The sequence below is a fragment of the Lissotriton helveticus genome, chromosome 9 (genome assembly GCF_964261635.1).
Source record: "Lissotriton helveticus chromosome 9, aLisHel1.1, whole genome shotgun sequence".
NCBI lineage: Eukaryota > Metazoa > Chordata > Amphibia > Caudata > Salamandridae > Lissotriton > Lissotriton helveticus.
Window position 1 is genome coordinate 355255281 of NC_136070.1, and position 23739 is coordinate 355279019.

Sequence of the window (23739 nt, forward strand, 5' to 3'; positions counted from 1 at the left end):
AAAGATGTGAAGCCATTTTGGTCCTGGGCCCGACAGAGGTATCCTACCATCCTGTAACTTCCCAGAGAAGAAATCAGCAAATTAATAAAGCAAAACTTGAACAAGGTTTTAGCTATATTCCACAATGTTGTTCCCTGGTCCATGTTTGACTGTTCATGTTTTCTATTACGTTGATATTTTTACATATTGTCTCAATTTAGATTTATTGATGGATCTCTTTCATTGCAGCCACATTCGCTATGATGTGGTCCTAAGTTATGTTTGTGTGTTTGTTACTATTACACTCATTCAAGGTTCGATGGTGTGCACTGGAACAGCCTTACAATATTTTATAAAATTCTTAAATAAAGTATTACTCGCCAGGGTGTTGTGCACTTATAGTGTCCCAAGGTTTTATGAGAAAGGCAGTCACAATATTGCTTATATACAAACACAAATATGCACATTACCCTTTAAATTAGATAAGAACATTTTCAGGTGCACTACAAATATCGGGGGATTGCACTGTTTTAATCACCCTTCTTTGCTGAAACTGTAATCACCACTAGTCTTTAGCAAGAAATTTGGCCTATATTTCTAACAGCCTGTAGTAGTATCTGGTGTCAGGTGCTTTGACCGTGCAGTCTGCTTGCCTCTCATCCAGAGACACAGCCAGGCAAGCTACAGGTGAATTCCTGTTATGATGGGACCCATACTTGCCATCTTTACGAAAATGTGCTTGATTTGTGACTGTTGTTTGACGCCGTGGCCACTAACTCTGATGTTTGGGTATTAAGACTAATGTTTTATGTCTGACATTACAATACAGTTGTCTGTATAGAGTACTGTTAAAATGTATTAAAACTCTACACGGAGTGGACATTGGCTCCTCCAACAGGCTAATCTCCGCTATACTATTGGCTAATTGGTGTATCACTCCGCAGTCGAAGAAGTGGTTCCATTCAAAAGCACGAGGAACTGTTTTACCTCTGAACAGTAGACTCAATCATCACATGGTCATTCACATTCAATTCTTTAAATGCTATATGAATTATATACATAAACAATCCTTTTTGCTACTTTTTCCACCAAAACATGTCAGTTTTTAATGTGAATAACTCGTGGAAACAACATTTTAAAACGTCTGTGTATTCAAGCATTACCTATGGAGAACATACTTGCCAATGCTCAAATTCCTTTAATCTAAATTAGTACAAGTATTCTCTATTACAGTAAAAACAAAGCCCGCAATGAGAAATGGTTCTAACCTGGGGAAAATCTTCTGTAGTGTAGTTCCTATAGTCCCAATAGGCTCTGCGCATTGGAATAATATCTTCAGTAGTGTAGACGTAGGACTGAGGTTATCTAGGTCTCTACTGACTATATTAGACTTAAGTTTTTGCCAGCTAGCTCAGAGTTCACTAGAAACTTTCTCGAATAAGCGAGGAGGAGTTTAACCTCCCTGGATAGACAAGAAGGGATTTAGTTTCTGACAACCATAAAACATGACAACTTTGCTCTCCCTGAATAAGAGTGTATCTCTAGAGTCGTGTGAAAACAAAAGGCAGCTATTTCACTCAGTCAATAAGTGCGTACTTAGTTTTACCAGATTGCAGAGAAAAAGAGAGACGGGCGTTTTCAATAAAAGATGTTATTTATTGAGCAGTCTCTTTCCTCATACAAGAGAAATGAATTGCTACAATTGCAATACTTGTAGTAAAGTAAAGTGCATATAGTAAAAGCAGGATTATGAAATAGTACTGTAAAAGCATGGATATGGTTTCTTAGCCATATGATACTTCAAAATGGATAAAATAGATACATACATATATACATTGACTAATCGTACTCAACTGGTGCTTCTAACTATGCCTACCCCGGTGTACCTGACCTAAGCCTAATACGTGGGAAGGAGTAAGTAAGTAGCAGTTTAAGTTAAGTTTGTTTTGCCAAGAATCTGACTCAAGAATTCTCTGTAAGGGTTTAGTCAGTTCAGTACCTTGGTATTAGAAGGCAGGAGGGCTGGTATCTCTCTCTCAGGACTCGGTATCCCAGTCACCCGCAAGGGTAAGCTGGAAACGCCGGAGGCTGGATTTCTCGGCAAGAGAAAAGACAGCGTCTTTCTCAGCGCGCCAAAAGGGGGTGGCAGCGTCCGTGGGCTCTCGCATCATCTGGGCTCTTCGGAAGTAGTAGCTGCTCTGCTCCAGGATTACCACCGTGTGTTTGCTTAAGGCAACGTTGGTATATTTATACCTGAAAGGTGCCGGGTTTGACGTAAGGATGGACATAAGACGTCAATAAAAGATGTCACTAAGAACTGGTCGTTCTTACAGTGCTTTACAGGAGTTCTCGGACGAAATCAAAACAAAGCAGCGGGGATTTCCCAGGTTGCTGGAGGCTTGGATTTGTTTAAGAACTCGGTGTGCTTTCTAGGGGGCTGGAGGAGTAGACTTGCTTAATGTGACAGCATGCGCTATGACTGAATTATGAAAAGGGTTTCTATGCCATTGTAAGGATATTATTGATTTATAACCAGACAAAGGCAAAGAATAGGAATATTGATTCAGGTACCTAGATAAACACACTACACCCACTCCACGAATTCATGTCCATAATTACTAAACTAAGCAATAGTAAACATATCTAAAGGAGCATGTGTATACCGATCCACCCCAAAATAATTTTTTTTTTTTGCATCTGAAATGGCATATGCGAAATACACGAAAAATGAGTATAGGTACTGTATGCTTTCAAGCAGTGTAATCATTCATTAAAAGGATGCACATATATATCAGCATGAATGATTTGCGAAAATTACACATGAAATGTCTCTTAATACAGAAAAGAAAAGTGCAAGATCATTCCATCACATATAAATACAGTTATTTGTAAATATGCTAGAGGCTGAGGTAATATATTGTCTCTAGAGTTCCTAAAAATAGAAGCTCTGTTCTCTAAGAATAGTTCTACTTTAAGCAGAGGATGAGTGGCAAAAAAAAAAAAAAAAAAAAAAAAAGGTAAATATTTTGGAATCGGGGAAAAAAAAAAAATTTCGTTCTTCAGGGGAAAAAGTCAAAACAGTTCCAAATATTTCCAGTAGCTTTTGTTTTTCAAAGCTGAAGGCCAAATTCATTCAGAGTTCAGGGAACGCTGTGTGCTCGTATGCTTAAAGTTATTCTTTTTGTTCGGGGGAGAACATCATTTCAGACAGACTTTCAAAAAAGCAGTTTACCGCTTCAGGTGAAAGTTCGACCAAGTTGGTGAATGTCGCTACCATGCAGTCTTGAGCATGATCGCTTTCAATGATGTTTTGATCAGCATTGCTTACAGAAGGTCGTACCTGGTTGATGCTGCTCTCATCTTGTACTTCACTACCCTTTAATCGCAGTGGTGAAGTTTCCACGAATGCCGTCATCAGGATGGGTAACCGCTGGGGACAACACGATGCATGAGCCGTTACTGGACTGAGCAAAGTATCTGTATCCATTGGTACTTCTGTTTGTAGTGTAAGACAGATGTCTAACACGCATTCTTCTCCGCACAGCATACATCTTAACACAGGTAAGATACAATTCTGCCAGATGGGTCTGAATGAAAGAAACCAGGTCATATTCAGATCTCTTAGCCGGGCTAATCCAAGGACTTTAGTTATGCGGTCCCGATAGCGTATAGCTAGGATCGTTTCTTCCATTGTTGCTGGAGTCTTGTCTGCGCTTTGGCTTGCCATAACGAAGCAGGAGAATCAAAAATAAAATACCTGCTACGAGTCCTAACAGGAGTGGAAGGCCACCAAAGATCGAATGGACAAAATTAGGAAAAATACCCAGGACTGCTTTGAAGGGTGTCAACAGTCCCGAAAAAATTGACTTAAATACACTCGCGATACCATTCGTATCAGATATGTTTAAGATTTCGTTTAGCATTTCTGCGAAGTGTAGGGGGCAATTTGTTGATAATAATGCATGTATCTCTGTCGTTGTCCTTGCAACTTGGAGATCATACGTTTCTTTCGATGACGTCAAGGGCACAGGCGTCTGTAGAAGAACAGACTTCATTCTGCTTAAAGTATCAATTGGAATAGAAGAGATTTTCAGACTGGGACAAATTCTACCCTCCCTGTCTGGAGTGTCGTTCGGATACAATACTTGCATACAACAAGTGACCATGGACGAAACGCTTACGAGATAAGCTTTTCCTGGCACCAAGCCACAACATCTGTGGTCCACAATTAGAATGTAGCTCCCATTAGAAAGCCGTCTAAAGAATGGCTCTATTCGAGTTGTAGGTGTGCCAAGCTGGTGACATGAAAGGTTATTTGAAGTCCCCTCACAGGCCCCATGTAGATTTATACCCTGACACAGAAGTATACCACTTAGTGATTTTTCACAATTATTACCACTAAGAAATACATTCTGTCCTTTTTCACTATAACATATGTGTTTGTAAGGTAATTTCCATGATGACTTAATGTATCCTTTACCCAACCTTTCATACTGGCCTGCCTGTATATACTTTTGGCAGTATCGAAATTGGAAAGTTGTTATCGGAATAGTTATGATTCCGTGTATTATCCATTCAATGACAGGTCGTTCTGACATTGTCAATGGTAATCTCTCAAGTTTTTCAATGCTCAGAATTGTATACTCTGCTCCTTTTTGTGCCAAGCTGATTTGTATATCAGTAAGGTTAAAGATAGAGAACAGTGACGTTGTGTTGATTAAACGCCAAGGCACGTAGCCTGAACGCAGATTTTGTAACGTCCAGCCAAGCTGTACAATAGAACGCAATTGGGACTGACCATGTTGTAACATTAGTAAGTCCTGCTCTAATATATCAATTGCAGATGATACAATACTGTCCAGTGAATATATTCTGGAAGACAGAGTCATTAACCCATTGTCCACAACAGAAAGTGATTTTTCCAAATTAATACGGTCAATTTCCCGTATTTTCTCTGCTGTTTCAATTTGAGTTACTTTCCAAGCTTCGTTATAAGATGCATATATAGAGGCCGCTACGAAACGTTTTTGACGCTGTTTGCGTGGTCCCATTATGAAATCACGCAAGTCAGCACCTTCTTTAAGTAAAGTCAAGTGTTGCTTAATTTCTGCCAGTGTGGATGTCTGTAGCCATTCGAGGCAGAGTTTTCCTACACTGTATGTTGTTACTATCCCTGGATGTTGTCTCTGGGAGTATCTAGGGTCTGGCCTGGTCAATTTGAACCCCTGTATTTTGTTCAGGAATCTGTCTTGACAGTTATTTGTGTCTGTGGGCCAGATCAACCATTTCTTCCAATCAGGATGTGTTCTGTTTTGGTTTAAAATATGGGATACGTCTATCTCAACCTCTGTAGTGCTATTACTGTCAGGTGTTGGCTTTGGAATAGACGGTTTGTTTAAGTCTTTAATTTTGGCTAGGCCAAAACAGGATGTTTGCTGAATTGTATCATTCAAAAATATAATTTGTTCTGGGATCATGCAGGCTCTGAATAATGATTCTATACCTTGGACCTGCCAGTCTCTGGTACCCCAGATCGTTTTCGTTTCAATGTTTTTATTCCAAAAATCAAAACCAAATGTGTTCATGTTTTCAAAAAATGTTTCTGAATAGATTAATTTTGTATTTGTCAGCATGGTTTTCATTCCTGTCTTATTTAACAGTTTGAAATTAAATGTTTCTGCTTCACTTGTGTTAAACCCTGAGAAGTATGGGAATTTCTCATAAAATGTTTTTGAACTGCCTTTTGGTGGAGTTGCACAATGTTCCCATTGATTATAATTAAAAACATTTCTAGGTTGAGCAGATTTATGCAAATAATGGTTGGCATAGTGGTTGTAGCAATACATCTGTTCATAATTTGATGAACCCTGTAAATAATCATGTTCTTTAAATTTTGCTGACATAACTAAGTCTGACATCATATCATTAATACTATCAAAGTCCCAATCATCAGACAATGTACTCGGTTTTACAAAGTCACTTAATGAAACCTTAAATTGATGAGGATACTTCAAGAGCTCGACCGGGCCATATATATCGTAATCTGTTTTGTCCCAAGCTACCCCACCGGGTATCGGATTGGCTGTGAAGTTTACTGAAGAAAGTTCTCTTTTCTCGATGTGTGAAGACTTGTGTGGCTTTAGGACCAAGTTGATATTCTGACTTGCTGTGTCCATTGTAACATATTTTCCTTCAATGAAGTGTCCCAAGCATAGTACCATGATGAGCCAAAGCAGGAGGAAAAGTACACCTAGCACCACCCAAAATTCAATCCATGGGGAAATCAGATAGGTTTCTTGTAGTTGATGAAAGAGTTCTTTAGTTTTGTCTTTAAAAGTTTTTGTTGTTGGCTGTTCTTCAGGTTTGCTCGGATCCTCAGAAAAGTCATCGAAATTGATGAAGTAGCCTGATGCAGTTCTGTCAATTGTTGGAATTGCTTCTGGATTTTTCTTTGCTTTTGGAATTTTCTTTGTTTTATTAGCATAGTCTGTGGCTACATCGTTGTAGACAGGTGTTTCTTGACGAATTGTTGCAATTTGGGTTTCAAGAGGCACACGTTCCATGGCATTATTGCATAGTCCTTTTTTATTCACTGCAGGTTTTTCAAATGTGATTAGTCTCTCAGTTTGAACCTCTTGATTTGTAGCAAACTTTGGTGTTCTGCTATTTCTTGGGAGTCCACTTGGCCTACTACTTATTATTGGCCACATGATTGTGGTTTAACCAGGTCGATGGATACAACTCGGTTCTCCTTTTTACCAGCAAGGGGCGGTAGTACAACTGATCTTGTTCCGTTGACAACTAAGACAGGTACTGCTTTTCTGTAAGAAGGCCCAAATTCCTTCTTCACCGCGATTTTCTCTCTGACCAGATCCCCAATTTTTGGAATCCAGACAGGCCTTGCTGGGACAGGTGGTTTCTTTTCAGTGGCTGTTGGCTGCTGTTTCAACTTTATGTTGCTCAGGTCTTTTCTTGTTTCATTTAAGTCCTGTAAAATAGCCAAACGATCTTTGATATCAAAGCATTTTCCTTCCACCACTGAAGTTTGACTATCAAAATCCTGGATATGCATTCTAGTCCCGAACAATAGTTCGTACGGACTGAAACCTTTTAGAGAATGTCTTGGGAGATTATTAAGACTACGTTGGACACTTTTTAAATGTTTGACCCACCCAACCCCCGAACCTAATACCTTTGCCGTTATAGATTGCTATATGTCTCCGTTTTTTCTTTCCACCATCCCGTTTCCCTCAGGAAGGAAGTGACAAGATTACCACAATGCAATGCCCATGCTGGTCATGGTCTCCTTATAAGCCCGGGAGCTAAAAGCAGGACCCTGGTCAGAGTGTAGCAAGCCAATTGCGTATGTGCTGATATAGACTCGCAAATCTTTTTATAACAGTTCTGGCGTCAGCCGAGAGCTGGGGTCTACATTTTAAGTGAATCTAGTCTTAAATAATTATTAAAGGGACGAATTTTTCCTGGGTATTTTTCATTGTTATTCTTATGATATCTAAAAGAAGGGCATTGGTACTACTCCGGGCATTTCGCCACTGCGGTCTCTGTTGCAGTTTTGACAGTAAAATGCAAATTTGTAGTTTTCCACGCTCATTCCCGGCCACCAGTATATTGATTGTAATTCTTTCAGAGATTTCAAGATCCCTCGATGCCCTAGACCTTCACCCATATGTGCGTCTGCTATTAACAAGTTTCTCCTGTTCGTGTTTGGAATTACCCTATCCCCCACTCCAGGGATTTGAGCAAAAGGAACGGAGTTTGCATCGATTACGTATGTATAATTGAGTGGATAGTTGACGGGTAGCGCTGCACAGTCGCCTTTTGATGACGTTTTTACTGCCAGCATCGTTTCTCCGTCTATGTATTTTTCTGAACGCTTTTTTGTAGCTACGGAAGCCGGTTTAGTTGCTTCCGCTGTGGCTGTCTCAGCCAATGAATTCCCTGAAACGTGAATGCCATCACGTTCATGACTCAATGAATGTATCACGTGAGTCTTTGGTAGTCCTTTCTGTGAGAGAACTACTTGTTCCCAAAGCGATTTTTGCTTTATTGTGGCACCTGTGTCATCTTTGTAACCGTTTTGAACCCATTTCTGCAAGTCGTTATTGTATGATTTGACGCAGTAATACGAATCGCACACTATTAGTGTCGGGAATTCGTGATCGGCATTATCTAGCTCCATTTTTAACGCTATTATTTCAGTTTGTTGTTCTGAATTGTTCTCTACAGAGTGTGATATTGTTACCAGAGGTCTCGATTTACCTCCGCGCCACACGTTTTTAACAATTTCGCATGTGGCGTTATAGGCTTGTTCTCCCCAAACTGAGGGTTGTGCATATCCGTCTGTATATATTACACAGGCGTACTGTCGTATGGGCAGAATGTCGATTGGCAGAGGATATTCTCTTTCATATTCTAGATTTTTTAATCTTTTCAAATTCGGACCAAAATAGTATTTCACTTTGTCTGTAGCAAGAGAATTTTCCCATTGTATCCATTTTGGATTTAATGCCACGGTAGTTAAATTACATGGGCTTGTTAATGCCTCAAAGGCTGATTCTGCTGTTATAACAGTAATCCGTCTGCCTTCGGCTTGGTCTCTTTCTTTTGCTACAGCTGTTTGAACCACATGTACAATGTTTTCCTTAATACTGAATGTTTTTTCAGCTTCTGTGTACAAATGTGATTTGTATGCTATTGGTACCGTTTCTCCCTCATTAGAGGTTAGGTATGTGAATCCGCATCTTCCTGGGATGACTCGGATCACAAGGTTGCGTGTGTTATCGCGTGTTTGCAATTTTGTTTTAGCTAACATGTCTGTTTGCAATGATCTCAACATTTTGAGTCCAATTGATTGTTTTAAAATCTGGTTTTATTAGTTCATAGAGGGGTTTAACCCTCTCTGCATAATTTAGAATGTAAGTTCTTCCGAAATTCAGGAAACCTAGAATTGATTGTAAGTTTTTCAGCGTTCTTGGTGCTTGGATTACAGCGCATTTCTCTAAGAAATTGTCTGCCAGGCTTTTACCTTCACTTGATAATTCATATCCTAAAAACAGGACAGTTAGATGGACAATTCGTGACTTTTTAAAGTTGAATTTGTAACCCTCTGCTGCGAACCCAAGTATTATGGTGTTCACTCTTTTCAAGTGAGTATCCAAGTCATCATCTGTTAGATAGATGTCATCGACATAAGATAATGCCTCATCATCATAAATTTGTAGTAACTCTGTTACTCTTGCTGAGAATAATCCTGGGCTGTTCTTGAACCCCTGTGGGAGTCGACAGAATTTTTTGTGCGAGCCCATTATTGAGAAAGCGGTCAAATACCTGCTTTCAGGTGCTTTGTTTTGACAAAAGAATCCATTAGAGATGTCTATTTTGCGCACGATGTTATTCATCAGTGCTGCACTGTGTGAGTTTTGTACTGCAAATGTTTTGTAACATAAGTTAAGGTGTCTGTAGTCCAAAACTAGACGATATGACTCGTCTGGTTTGGAGACAGGAAACAAAGGACTGTTCATTTGTGAGGTGCATGTTTCAATCACCCCCTGGTATTCAAGTTGATCTAAGATCTCCGTGACCTGTTTTTTAGCTTCTTGCTTAATTGGGTACTGCCTCTGTGCAGTTGGTTGAGATTTTAACTGGATTTTGTGAGGAGGAGAGTCCTCATCCCATCCAACATGGTTTTTATATAATGCAGGAGCTTGGGCTACTGCCCACTTTCTTGCAAGTGTATATTTTTTATGAATTGGGATGTGATTTGAGAAGGCAGGCATAATCATTTCTTTGCCATGAGGGCACTCCCTGACAAACTCCGGTGGCCAGTCTTTTTCAGCTAAAAGGATGTCATAGCCTTTGGAGAGGTTATCCCAAAATAGACCCCTTATTTTCCTAGTCTTATCTCCCTCTATACGTAATGTTATTTTGTATATTTTATGAGGTTTTTATGGGTACTTTACCCAGACATGACTGTATGTTCTGTGGTGTAATTTTATTTGTGTTCCCCTGACGAGGGGTCAGCTGTGGAATGTTAATAGCTGGTTGAACTGTTGAAGTCCGCATTACATATTGGACTAATTGTCTATGTATTTTAATCAGTTGTTTTAGCTGTGGTAACAGTTCTGGTATTGACATTTTTTCAATGTCTGGATGTGGTGTGTAGCTGGCTAGAACCGGCCACGTTGCTCCTGGTCTACATAGTGGACCGAGCCTGGTGATGTGATTATTATGTTTTAGGGCGCCTTTAAATCAGAGCAGGTGCTCTTGGTATTTTAATGGGATTTCCACCTCCTCGAAAGGAGTGTAGTCATCCGGAGGTTCCTCTATTTTGTAATAGTGGAACTCACGTGTGACAGCGTTTGCTGCTGGAAAGTTTATCCATGAATAGAATACCTCTGTCTGCCGATATTCATGTGCCTCAATTACGAATATGACTGTACCACCTCTCGATGTTAGTCCATTTTCTATAAGTTTAAGAGTTATAGTTTTTCTTATGTTGACCGGGATGAGTATTGCATCCGGGTCGGTCTGCAGGAGACTTGTGTCATCCGCTAGGAGTTGAGCTGCTATTCTAGCTGTCTCCCTTTCTTCTTCACCGTCTGACATTTTACTGACAGCAAGGTCTTTGTCGCAGATCAAGTTTCAAGGAAACAAAGATTAGGTGCACAATATTTTGGAACACTGTATCCTTCAACGTTGAATAAACCAAAAACTATACCTAGAAGTCTCCTCCTACTAAGTTTCGGCGGATTTTAACCTTTTACCCACTCCAGACGTCTTTTGGAGTATTTACGGGAGAAAGGGTCTGTGTGAAAAAGCACGACTGAGTTACTCTAATGTCTTGCGTTAGATTTATCGCCTTACCAAACGTTGGGCGCCATGTAGTGTAGTTCCTATAGTCCCAATAGGCTCTGCGCATTGGAATAATATCTTCAGTAGTGTAGACGTAGGACTGAGGTTATCTAGGTCTCTACTGACTATATTAGACTTAAGTTTTTGCCAGCTAGCTCAGAGTTCACTAGAAACTTTCTCGAATAAGCGAGGAGGAGTTTAACCTCTCTGGATAGACAAGAAGGGATTTAGTTTCTGACAACCATAAAACATGACAACTTTGCTCTCCCTGAATAAGAGTGTATCTCTAGAGTCGTGTGAAAACAAAAGGCAGCTATTTCACTCAGTCAATAAGTGCGTACTTAGTTTCACCAGATTGCAGAGAAAAAGAGAGACAGGCGTTTTCAATAAAAGACGTTATTTATTGAGCAGTCTCTTTCCTCATACAAGAGAAATGAATTGCTACGATTGCAATACTTGTAGTAAAGTAAAGTGCATATAGTAAAAGCAGGATTATGAAATAATACTGTGAAAGCATGGATATGGTTTCTTAGCCATATGATACTTTAAAAATGGATACAATAGATACATACATATATACATTGACTAATCGTACTCAACTGGTGCTTCTAACTATGCCTACCCCGGTGTACCTGACCTAAGCCTAATACGTGGGAAGGAGTAAGTAAGTAGCAGTTTAAGTTAAGTTTGTTTTGCCAAGAATCTGACTCAAGAATTCTCTGTAAGGGTTTAGTCAGTTCAGTACCTGGGTATTAGTAGGCAGGAGGGCTGGTATCTCTCTCTCAGGACTCGGTATCCCAGTCACCCGCAAGGGTAAGCTGGAAACGCCGGAGGCTGGATTTCTCGGCAAGAGAAAAGACAGCGTCTTTCTCAGCACGTCAAAAGGGAGGGGCAGCGTCCGTGGGCTCTCGCATCAGCTGGGCTCTTCGGAAGTAGTAGCTGCTCTGCTCCAGGATTACCACCGTGTGTTTGCTTAAGGCAACGTTGGTATATTTATACGTGAAAGGTGCCGGGTTTGACGTAAGGATGGACATAAGACGTCAATAAAAGATGTCACTAAGAACTGGTCGTTCTTACAGTGCTTTACAGGAGTTCTCGGACGAAATCAAAACAAAGCAGCGGGGATTTCCCAGGTTGCTGGAGGCTTGGATTTGTTTAAGAACTCGGTGTGCTTTCTAGGGGGCTGGAGGAGTAGGCTTGCTTAATGTGACAGCATGCGCTATGACTGAATTATGAAAAGGGTTTCTATGCCATTGTAAGGATATTATTGATTTATAACCAGACAAAGGCAAAGAATAGGAATATTGATTCAGGTACCTAGATAAACACACTACACTTACTCGACATGAAGCTTTGGTTATGTGTTAATGCGTGACCAGTAAACAATGAATGTTTTGTTTTATATAGAGCCCTAGTCACACCCTTGAAATTCAAATATGTTTGACTGTGGTTATTTTTATCATCGGACATACCCCGATGATATTTTATGTAACTGGATTATGTGTGCAACTCGTTGTAGTTGTAACCACCTGGAAGTAATTATGTAATCTTCTGGTTATTCATCCAACATATATTTACCATTAGAGGTAATTTCTACATGTCTAGGCTCTATTGTTTCGAAACTATAAGTTCTGAATTTCGTTTTTTGTGGTGCTTTATTTGGTTTGCTTTTTACATTTAACAATATGAGATCTTTCCTCGTTCTTTCCATTTTTTTTGTCATCTCGCACATCTCTCTGTTCTGACTTTATTTGTTTTGTGTGTTCGTGTATGTGTGTGTGTCACTACCTGCTTCCTGTACTCTTTGTAGGTCTGGCTTGACAGTGCACCTGTCACCGACCTAAGGTGATCAAACTTTAGGCAGCACTACTGAGAGAGATTTTGGTTCTACCACCATGTTCTCGTCTCTACAAGACTTTATTTTGAAAGTTGTTGTGGGAATCCACTTACGAAGTAGTTTTATTGCAAGTTATGGACATGCTATGTCCATGAACTGCAATGCGGTGCATTGTTATAACCAAATGGCCCTAACACTGTTTATCTTTCCTAGCAACCCTTTGCTATCACATATCAATCTTTAATAACTGCAGCAATCTTCACCACTGAAAAAAACAATAATGTGCCATGCTGCATGTGGCAACAGCAGCAGAGGCTGGTACAATGCGCCATGACAGTCCTACACATTTCCTGCTTCTTGTATGGCTGCTGCATACAAACATAATGACATGGTGACCTGTGGAGTAGAGTCCGTTTGGTTCCTTGTTTAGTAAAGGTGTGCACATGTGTACCGAGATAGGTGCCACCTTTCAGTGATGGGAAATCAACGTGATAGACAGTGCTTGCTTTAGCGCTGGTGGCGCCTGGTGCAACAAAGTGTTTGGGGCCCTCCCTATGACCACCTCCTCGGTTTTGCTCACTACCACCTGGCAAATTTGCCCCTCATCTCTCCATAGCCCCTCTCTCACATACATTCCCTTTGTTTTAAAGCTTTGATAATGGCTGGCTTTACTAATCGACTCAGCTATTCACATAAAATACAGATCTGATCTTGCAGCAGGCATATTAACTCTCTGTGCTACTATATGGCGAGGCAGATTTGCCACTAGACAAAACTCCAATCTCTCTTGCAGGAACATTAACTACAACATTTATCTTGACATTTTTATTGCTGCCTGAAGCTAGATGCATAGGAACCTCTGCAGCTGGTGCTTTTAAATTGTATGTTTTTACTAAACACAGCTCCCCCCCTAAGGCCAGTGACCCCACCTCCGGGACCGTGCCCAGTGTGGCCGCAACAGTTGCACTGGCCTAAAGCCGGCCCTGGTGATCGATGGAATGCTTGAATTAATCTCAGCCATTGACAAACGCTGTGAACTACATCCCAATCCATTGTTTTTTGCCCACCATGCCACCTCAGTATGGACCCAGCCATATGCAAATCTGTCGTGAACCTGCTCCTTATTGGAAGAGTCCAGCCCAAACTGCGAATCCAGGTTCTCCCTAAACCAGAACACAAGCAACTTAGGACCGTTTTTGTGTTATTTAGGGCTTTTCAGCCAGTGAGGGGACTCCTACTGCGCAGAGGTACCATCTGCATCTTCCCTGGCACAGATAGAGGATGATGTAGTCACAATCCTACACGTTTTGCCTGCAGTACAGTAGGATCTAACAGCTGGTTATGTAGTCAAGCTAGGAAGAAGAATATAAAACCAACATATTGTCGTGTCTCTCTAGTGGGCACCAGACGAACACCAAACGCGGCACACAGGTTGGTTGCTCAATGATTTTTTTATTTACTTTCTCTGGGCTGCTGGTCACATGCACGTCCGTCCCTGTGCCCGTCCTGGTCAGTCTTCCCCTTCCTGTCCCTAACCGGATGTGGTGTCCGGTGACCTGGTTACCTCCCTCATGACCCACAGGGTCCTAGTGTCCTCCAGTCCTGTCATCCCATCTGCCGGGTCACAACATCTCCCCCTTTGTTGCAAACAAATGTTCATGGTACAGTTCTTCTGATCATTTTCGCCCCCTCAACCCTAGACAGCTTTTACTGACTGTTATGGTGAGAAGAGAGAAAGAAATAGAGAGAGAGGGAGAGAGAGAGAGAGAGAGAGAGAGAGAGAGAGAGAGAGAGAGAGAGAGAGAGAGTCCATATGTCTGGTCAACCCGTCTCCCTAGTCTCTGACTCCTACGTTTAATCACTTAGTCTCTTTGTCCCCATGCATTCCCCCCTTGGTCGCTGTTCTCTGCCATCAGCTTCTGCTTCTCTTTGTCGGTTGTCCTCCTTCCGCTCTCCGCTTGCCAGCCTCTCTTCGTCTGCTTCTAGCTCCTTGCCGTTTGCCCAATGGTGTGGGCCAGCTGGCGCCATCTCCGTTGTCTCCTCTCTTTCTATGGCCGCCCTTTGTTGTGTTTGTTCCCTCAGTGATTCTTTTTCGTTCTCTTCCTCTTTCTCTGGTCCCTGCGTCTTCTCTTTGCTGGCTCTCAGTGTGTCTTTCAATTTTTTCGTGTCATATGTCATGGTTATGAGGCCCATTGTTTGGGCGGTGCTGTTGCTCAGCAGGCATGGTCCTGGGACATCGCCTTTCAGCACATGGATGTCCTCTTTGTTCTTTTTGTCTTTATACCTCAGTTCCTCTGTGAACTTTCCCAGGTTTGTTACATGTTCCTTTGACCCCCAGGTGAAAATCTTCACCCTGGACGCTCTCAGTGTCGGCTTGGCTTCCATCTTCTCGTACTCTGATGCACACATGACATTGCATGTTGCACCACTGTCCAGTACAAAATCCGCTTCATGTGCTCCTACTCCTATCTTTGCCAAGTCTGTCTTTTCTTGGGTGCTTCTGCCTGTTGGGTGTGTTGTTTCTCCTTTTTCGTCTCCCCCACTCAGTTCTGTGTGAACCACCGACATGTGGTATAGTCTTTCCACATTCTCTTCGTCCTCTTCTTCGCCTGACCCTCGTGATGAACTTCTCCTTTCTCTGTCGACATACCTGACGTGTCTTGTTGTCGACTCTTGTTGTCTTCCTGTTCTTCCTCTGTCATCTCTTAATTGTACGCCTTGGCACATACTGGCATAGTGGTTTCTTCCATTACATCTTTTGCACGTCTGGCCAAACGCTGGGCCCGGGCCTCTGTGTGGAAATTCCATTCCGCACCTGTAGCATGTTCTTTCAGGTTGTATCCTCTCTGTTTCTTCCCTCCAGTCATTCTTCCACCGGCCTGTGCGATATTTGTTTGTCATGAGGTGTGCGTTTTCGATTTAGAAGTTCTTCCCTCTTTCCATTTCCTTGGCATGTTCTGTTGCTCTCGCCTCTGCTCTCGCCAGTGACAGGATGTTTTCCAATAAGGTCGGTTCCTTTAGTATTCTTGCCCTGAATCCTGTGTCACGACAGCCTTCAATGATCCGTAGCCTTATTGCTTGTTTGTTATCGAATTTGCAGAACTCACAATGTGTCACCAGTTTTCTCAGTCTTGTCGCGAAGTCATCTAGCATTTCGTCAACTTGTTGACACGCAATGGTAAATGTATATCGTTCAAAGTCAACATTCCGTTGTGGATCACATTTGGCCGTTAGGCATTTCTTTAACTTCTCATATGTCTTTGTTTCTTCGGTAGGCAGTGTCACCAGAAGTTCTTCGACGTCATCTCCTGCTAAGTTCAGTAGTAACCCTAATCTCTTTCCGTCTGTTACATCTGTCGCTTCCATATATCTTTCAAACCGTCTGATCCACTTCTCCCACCTAATTCCAATTTGTGGCTCCGATAAGTTGGACGGCAGAGGCCTCCTGTATTGTGTGCTGGGTTTTGGGTCTGCCATTCTTGCCTTCTTGCCTTTATATGCTCTTTCCTCTTTTTGTTCTTTTGCTCCTTTGTGCGTTGTTCTATGTTTCCTTTGCTCTTTGTCTTTTCTTTTTTTTCTTCTTTTACTGTCTCTTTTCTCTCTTTTTTTTTTTTGTTTTGTTTTTTGCTTGCCTTTCGTCTTCTTCTCCCTTGTCTTTCTTTCTTTCTCTTTATTTTCTTTTCTCTTTTGTGATCTTTTGTCCCTTTTCTTTCTTCTTTTTATTCCTTTTGTTCACTCCTTTTCTTCACTCCTTTTCTTCACTTCTTCACTTCTTCTTAGTCCTTTTTCCTTTATTCTGGATCTTTCCTTGTGTTTTTGCTTGTTTTTCTGTCTTGCCTGGCCTTAATATGGCCGCCCTGTTGGTTTCTATGGTGTTTCTTTATTGTGTCCCTTTTTCAAAATGGCCGCCGCTCTTCTCGCGAGATTTCGCGATCGAAATCTCACTCGCCTGACTTAAAGATGGCCGCTTCCCCACCTCGCCTCTCATTGGCCCAGCCGCCTGATCTCAAAATGGCCGCCAAGACTCTCGCAAGAGCTCGCGCCTCTATTTCGAGATCACTCGTTCCTTCGCGCTTACTGCAGTTTGCTGGTGATTCTTCAGAAGCGGTCGGGTGGGCTCCGATGTCGCTCCTTTCCTCCCTTATTTCTTATACATCCAGGGTGGGCACCTGGTTCTTCCTGATGCTCTGATGTCGCCGTCGATCAATGCGCGCCGATCTACGTGTCGGCTCGTTTCCCTTCGTCGCCAGTTGTCGTGTCTCTCTAGTGGGCGCCAGACGAACACCAAACTCGGCACACAGGTTGGTTGCTCAATGATTCTTTTATTTACTTTCTATGGGCTGCTGGTCACATGCACGTCCGTCCCTGTGCCCGTCCTGGTCAGTCTGCCCCATCCTGTCCCTAACCGGATGTGGTGTCCGGTGACCTGGTCACCTCCCTCATGACCCACAGGGTCCTAGTGTCCTCCAGTCCTGTCATCCCATCTGTCGGGTCACGACACATATGCTGATAAACTCTTATTGTACTGAAGACCAGCTTTTTTCACTTAACACCTGATGGAGTGGGGCAGCTCAAATTCGTGTTTTTTTTGTTCAATTATATGTGGGTTGGTCCACATGACACAGCTCTAGCTCTGGGGTGACTTCTTTGTTTCTCCCTCTGGACTCTACCTGCTACCATTACTCTTGTGCTTTCTGTAATTTCCACCGGGACATACACAAATATATAGTGTCATCAAAATGGTAGAGCAAGCACGGACATAATCAACAAGTAAAAACAGTACACGAGAGTAAATAAAGAGCAATAACCAAGACAATCACAACACTTCTAAAGCATTGTGACACATTGTATTCCAAGAGTACTTGTTTTTTATAGAAGGTCCAGAGTCATGGCTCAGACGTGCAAGTAGCCATCTTAGAATGGTTCTGTATGATATGAACCCTCTAGTGGTTTGGGACAGGAAGTTATGTAGACCTCCAGAAACAAATAGTCGCTATTCTGCAACTAAAAAAGAGCCTCTAAGATGAATCCGTAGCCTTTTATCAACAGAATGTCTGACCTGCCATGCTTCCCAAGGTTCTACTGCTTGAAAAAAAATCGACAATTATGCCTACAAATGACAAAAAAATGAATAATTCCCAAATAAAAGTATGTTTCAACTCCCCCTTTGGCCATGATTAGGGGATGTGGAGAACAGAACCATCAGCTCCGTGCATGCCCTCTGTGGCTTTATTATTATTATTATTATTTTGTCAATTTGTAGGGCGCAACAGCTACCCAAAAAGGGTTTCCCGGCGCCTAGACACAGCTAGAGACGAAAAGACAGAGAAGGAGGGAGATCTTGTGAAATTATTGGTCGTACAGCCAGGTCTTTACGAACTTTCTGAAGCTATGGTAGTTATCTTCCTTCCGAATGCTTGGAGGAAGCGTGTTCCACAGGGAGGGTCCAAGATAGGCAAAAGATCTGCCCCCTGATCTTGCACGTTTGAACCTTGGTATGCAGAAACATGCTGCTGTCTGGGACCGGAGATTTCTCTTAGGTGTGTAGAGGCAAGCAAGGGATTGGAGGTATTTTGGGGCTCCTCCTGTTTTTATTTTGAACATGTAGTTCAAGGCCTTGAAGCGAACTCTGTTCTCTATCCTGAGCCAGTGAAGGTCTCGGCGGTGGTTCGAGACTCCAGCATTTCTAGGAATCTTACACAGGAGCGCAGCGTTTTGCGCCACTTGTAGTCGTCCAATGACAGATTTATTTGCGCCTAGATATAGTATGTTGCCGTAGTCAAGCCTTGATGTGATAAGGGCATTGACTACGGTCTTCTGAGTTGACATAGGCAACATCCACAGGATTTTCCTCAACCATCTGGTTATGGTGAGGCACAGTCCAGTAACTTTACTGGCCTGCTTATCCATGGATAAGGCGTTGTCCAGTACAAAACCCAGATTTCGAGCATGGGACACCGGGGTGGGAAGGATGCCCATCTGTTCTGGCCAGTGCGCGGGGTTCCAGAGATCTTTATCTTTTCCCAAAATCAGAATTTCCGTCTTGTCCCCGTTCAGTTTTAACTGGTTTGCTGTCATCCAGTTCAGTATTTTTAGTAGTCCTTCCTTGAGTAGTGACGGGGAGTGGGGACAAGAATTAGACAAGGAAAAAATGATTTGGGTATCGTCAGCGTAGTTCATGAGCGTGAGCCCTAGATTCTCAACAAGTTCTACCAGTGGTTTTAGATAGATATTAAAAAACAGAGGGCTCAGGATGGACCCCTGTGGCACTCCATGAGCTGCGGGTAAGGTGTCTCCCACTATTTAGCTGGCAAGACCACTGAATCACCTTATTTCCTGCAGTTTCACCCTCTCCTTCCTTTGCCTCCTGTCAACTTCCTCCTTGCGCCTGCCGCCATGCCTGCTGCTGGAGGTTTAACATACTGCCAGGCTGGTGAAAAATACACCTCATCCATTTCTGGGTCGAACACTACCACACAGCTACTACAGCATCTTGGGGACATTCAGAAAGCATCCCTGTGAATGCATTACGCCTATTGCTTAACATTGGCTTTGTGGTTTGTAACTCACATTCGCTTGCTTTCTATTTGATGGCTTTATTTATTTTAGGCTGTCCAGCTTGGGTTTATCTCTTCCCTTGCCTAAACCCTACTTACACTATTCTTCTACAAGTATTGAATTTCTGTAAACATGGCATTAAAACGTGTTCATATCTTGTGCTTTCAAAGACAGATGTCATATGTCAGGCTCTGCCGTCCAGGAAGCTTGGTGTTTATTTTTCTTTCTCTGACTTCAAAGTGAGAAGATTTATGTGACAATCATGCTGGCTCCTTAGGGTGTGCTGTACAATGGTATTTATTTTTCTAGCACAAAACAAAATGTAAACGTCTGCAAAATCAACTGTGCAAACATTTCAGAATATGGAAAGCACAAATGAAGCACATTTTTTGGTAATTCTGAGGTGTGGTGGAAACAAATATTTTAATATGAATAAAAAAAATCAGTGCACTTGGTAATGACATTAACACACATTATCGTTTCTGCATTGTCTGGTTTTATATGTATTACTGTATGTCTGTGCAAATGTAATGGGCGTCTCAATTAAAGATGTGTTGTCTATAATGGCAGTGCAGTATCACACCATGCATACTCCACTTTACTGCCTTCCACTCTGCTTTGCACTACTCCACATCACTGCACTCTACTCTGCACCACTCCACACTAAGCCACTCCACACTAAGCCACTCCACTCTACACCACTTCACTCAACACCTCTCTCTACCCTACACCACTTTACTCTAAGCCAATGTACTCTACTCTGCTACACACCACTGCACTCTTTGCCACTGCACTCTATGCCAATCCACTCTAATATGCTCTACACCACTGCACTCTACGATGCAGCACTCTACTATACTCTACTCTATGCCACTGCACTCTACACCACTTCAGTCTCCTCTGAAACAATCTACTCTATGCCACTGCAGTTTACGTCACTCTGTTCCACTAAGCATCATTCCACTCTATGCCACTGTAATCTAACACTGCGCAAGGCCACTCCATGCCACTACACATCTTTACTCAATACCAATACACTTTATGCCACATCACTCTACGCCAGTCTACTGTGCACCACTGTACTGTACGCCACTATACTCTACTCTGCAACACTCTACTCTATACCACTGTACTCTACGCCACTCTACACAATTGCACTCTACATCACTTTACTCTGCACCATTCTACATCACTGCACTCTACATTAATGCACTCTATGCCACTCTACTGTACATCACTGTACTCTACTCTGCAACAATGCACTCTCTGCCACTGAACTCTACGCCATTCTTCTCTGCTCCACTGCAATCCACTTCATTTCCCACTCAAATGAGACTTCAGCTACTCTCCCCGTCTGATTTGCTGTCTTTTTCATTTAAAACAGATGTGACTTTGTATCTTGCACCTTAATCAGATTGTTGCCAAAATAAATCATGTTTGCTTAACACTTTCCTGTTTGGCTTGCATGTGATGATTGTCCAAGCCAGTTATGAGTGAGATGTTTATTTATGCTGTTGAGCCTCTATGTTGAATGTCTTAAATATGTGCTCTTAAATTCTAAGCCTGCCAGCAAGATCCTCGACACCAGTAAGAGCACCCTTCAGAGGACCCTCGTGTTGAAGAAGGAGACGGAATTTGATGAGCTCAGTGCGCAGCTCCTCGCCAAGAAGCGGGATTTCAAGGAGCGCATGCAAATAGTTGAATTAAGGAAGTCTGAATTGGCTAAAAGACAAAAGGAAGTAAGTAGATGTTTTGAAGTACAAAGGAAATTGTGCAGCAGAAGGTTTACTAAAAGCATGTTTCAAAAACACCAGCGACCCATCTATCCTATTGAATTTCTTGTTTCAATGTTATTTTAAAAAACGTTGTGAATTGTGTTCATTGTGGATCTTGATATCACAATATTTAAACTTGCTGCACTCTATAAGAGTACAGCCAAGTATGTGCTGATGAAGGCTCAACAGAAAAAAATCAGTGAGTATCGAAAAAGTATTTAAACAATGCACATTTTATTATCAGCAGAAGATGTCTATTGGTCTTAATTTGCAAAACATTTTCACACCTTAGTGTTGATTCCATGCTCAAAAAGGCGGATTTACAATGATAACATGCGAATCTGATGCACAGAATTACAATTTCTGATATCCGTGAGTCCAAATCCACTCACTCACGTTGAAAAGTATACCTTCTTGGCAGATTGGGCTGTATGAATAATGTCATGTTTTGGAAGAAAAACAGCGTAAAGGGTGTTCCAGTGGATTTTTGTAAAAACTCTATTGACGCAACCTGGAGGCAGACAGGAAGGTAGCCCTGATAAAGGTCTGCGTGCAGGATGAAACATAGAAGGGGTTCGCCACAAGTGAAATTATTTTCCTTGTGGAGGCAAAATTAGTGACATTTGCATGAATAAATAGGAAGTAGCTGAAATAATCATCGACATCTATAACCTTGGGGTTCTTGTGATCCCAATTCAAGATGAAAATCCATGTCAGAAGTGGGAGAAATCGTTCAAGGGTAAACGTCCTTTTTGTATCGACTAGTTTAACAAACACCCTATACCCAAATATTGCTATATTTTAGTACTAAACAGGCAGTCTCTTCATTAGTTGCATTTAAAGGATGGTTGACCAAGAACATGGATCAATCTTATGTTGAACTAGTCAATACAAAAAGGACAGACATCTCTTCAATTGTTTCATGTCCATTTTTAAGTTTTACCTGCACAGCGATTGCGTTGTGCTTGTGAAATCTCATGTATTGAATATATCTTAAAAGGGTGCTCTTATCATTTGCCATAGCCGAATTACTGTGTTCATTCGCTTTTGAGTAGAATTTTCTTTACTTCCGCTGGCTGCGCGCATTTACGATGCTTCTACTAAAGCTGTTCACATTGTTTAAGCCCCATTCACTAGCAAGATAAGATCTCTTCCCACGGAAAAGGTAGACAGCGTTTAACAGTATGCTGCAATGCCTGCTTTTTATTACTTAGTTAAGTAAAGCAGATGCTTTAGACTAAGAACGTTTTTGCCATTTGCTATTCCTGCCTCAGTACCTTTGTTTGCACTTTGAGGCATTATCGTATTGATTTTTTCAATTTAATCTATTTGGTCATTATGATCAAATTCTAAATGTTGTAATAAACATTGTGGAAGTTAATATACAAGAGTTATGCGATATTTTACCACAATTGCAGTTACCGTGCAAACAACAAGGTCATGATTTCAATGGTGCAGCAGGTGCTGTGACACCAGGACCAAAAGCTCAAGGCACCCCACTAAACACCTAAAATTGCTATTTTTTTTTACTACAAAACAGGCAGTCACAAGTGCAGTTACCTTGCAGACATCAGGGTCATGATTTGAATGGTGCAACAGTTGCAATAGCACCGGGCCAAAAAGTTGTCAGAACTCCTCTAAACACCTAACTTTGTTATATTTCACTACTAAACAGGCAATCACAATTGCAGTTAGCTTGTAGTTGAAAGGGGCTTGATTTAAATGGTGCAGCAGGTGCAGTGACACCAGGCCCAACAATTGTCATAACGCCACCAAACACCAAACATTGCTATATTTTAGTACTAAACAGGCAGTCACAAGTGCAGTTATCTTGCAGGCAACAGGGTCCTTTTTTGAATGGTGCAGCAGATGCAGGGACACCAGGTCGAAAAGTAGTCTGAACTCCTCTAAACAACTAATATTGATATATTTTTCAACTAAACAGGCAACAACAAGTGCATTTACCTTGCAGACAACAGGGTCATGATTTGAATGGTGCAGCAGGTGCAGTAGCACTGGGCCCACAAGTTGTCAGCACTCCTCTAAACACATTGATTTATTTGACTAACAAACAGATTTGAATGGTGCAGCAGGTGCAGCGGCTTTGAAGCCAAAAGCTCTAGGAACCCCACTAAACCCAGATTACTGCTAAATGTTACTACTAAACAAAACACGTGCATTTATGTAGCAGGCAATAGGGTCATTATTTAAATGGTGCACTAGCACCAGGACCAAAAGCTGTAGGCACCCCACTAAACACTTAATATTGCTATATTTTACTATTTAACAGGCAGTCACAAATGCAGTTACCTTGCAGATAACGGGGCCATGATTTGAATGGTGCAGCAGGTGCAATAGCACCTGGCACAAAAGTTGTTAGAACTCCTCTAAACACCTAATATTGCTATATTTTACTACTAAACAGACAGACACAATTGCAGTTATTGTGCAGTTAAAAGGGGCTTGATTTGATGCAACAGGTGCAGTGGCACTAAGGCCAAAACTCTACGGACCCCACTAAATGCAGAATATTGCTAAATGTTAATACTAAAAAGGCAGTCACAAGTGCAGTTATCAAGCAGGCACTACAGCCATGATTTTAATGGTGCTGCAGGTGTAGTGGCACCAGGGCCAAAATTTGTCAGAAGCCCTCTAAACACTACATATTGCTATATGTAACTACTAAATAAGCAGTCACAAGTGCACTTACATCGTAGG

The 23739-nt window shown here is 41.8% G+C and overlaps 1 protein-coding gene across 1 annotated transcript in view; it reads left to right on the forward strand.

Annotated features, from left to right (window-relative positions):
* Nucleotides 1-23739, forward strand: part of CCDC197 (coiled-coil domain containing 197) — a 263835-nt gene that overhangs the window by 32988 nt on the left and 207108 nt on the right. The window contains exon 3 of the mRNA XM_078662296.1: nucleotides 20809-20985. Coding sequence (XP_078518422.1) covers nucleotides 20809-20985 — 177 coding nt within the window. The remainder of the gene's footprint in view (nucleotides 1-20808; nucleotides 20986-23739) is intronic.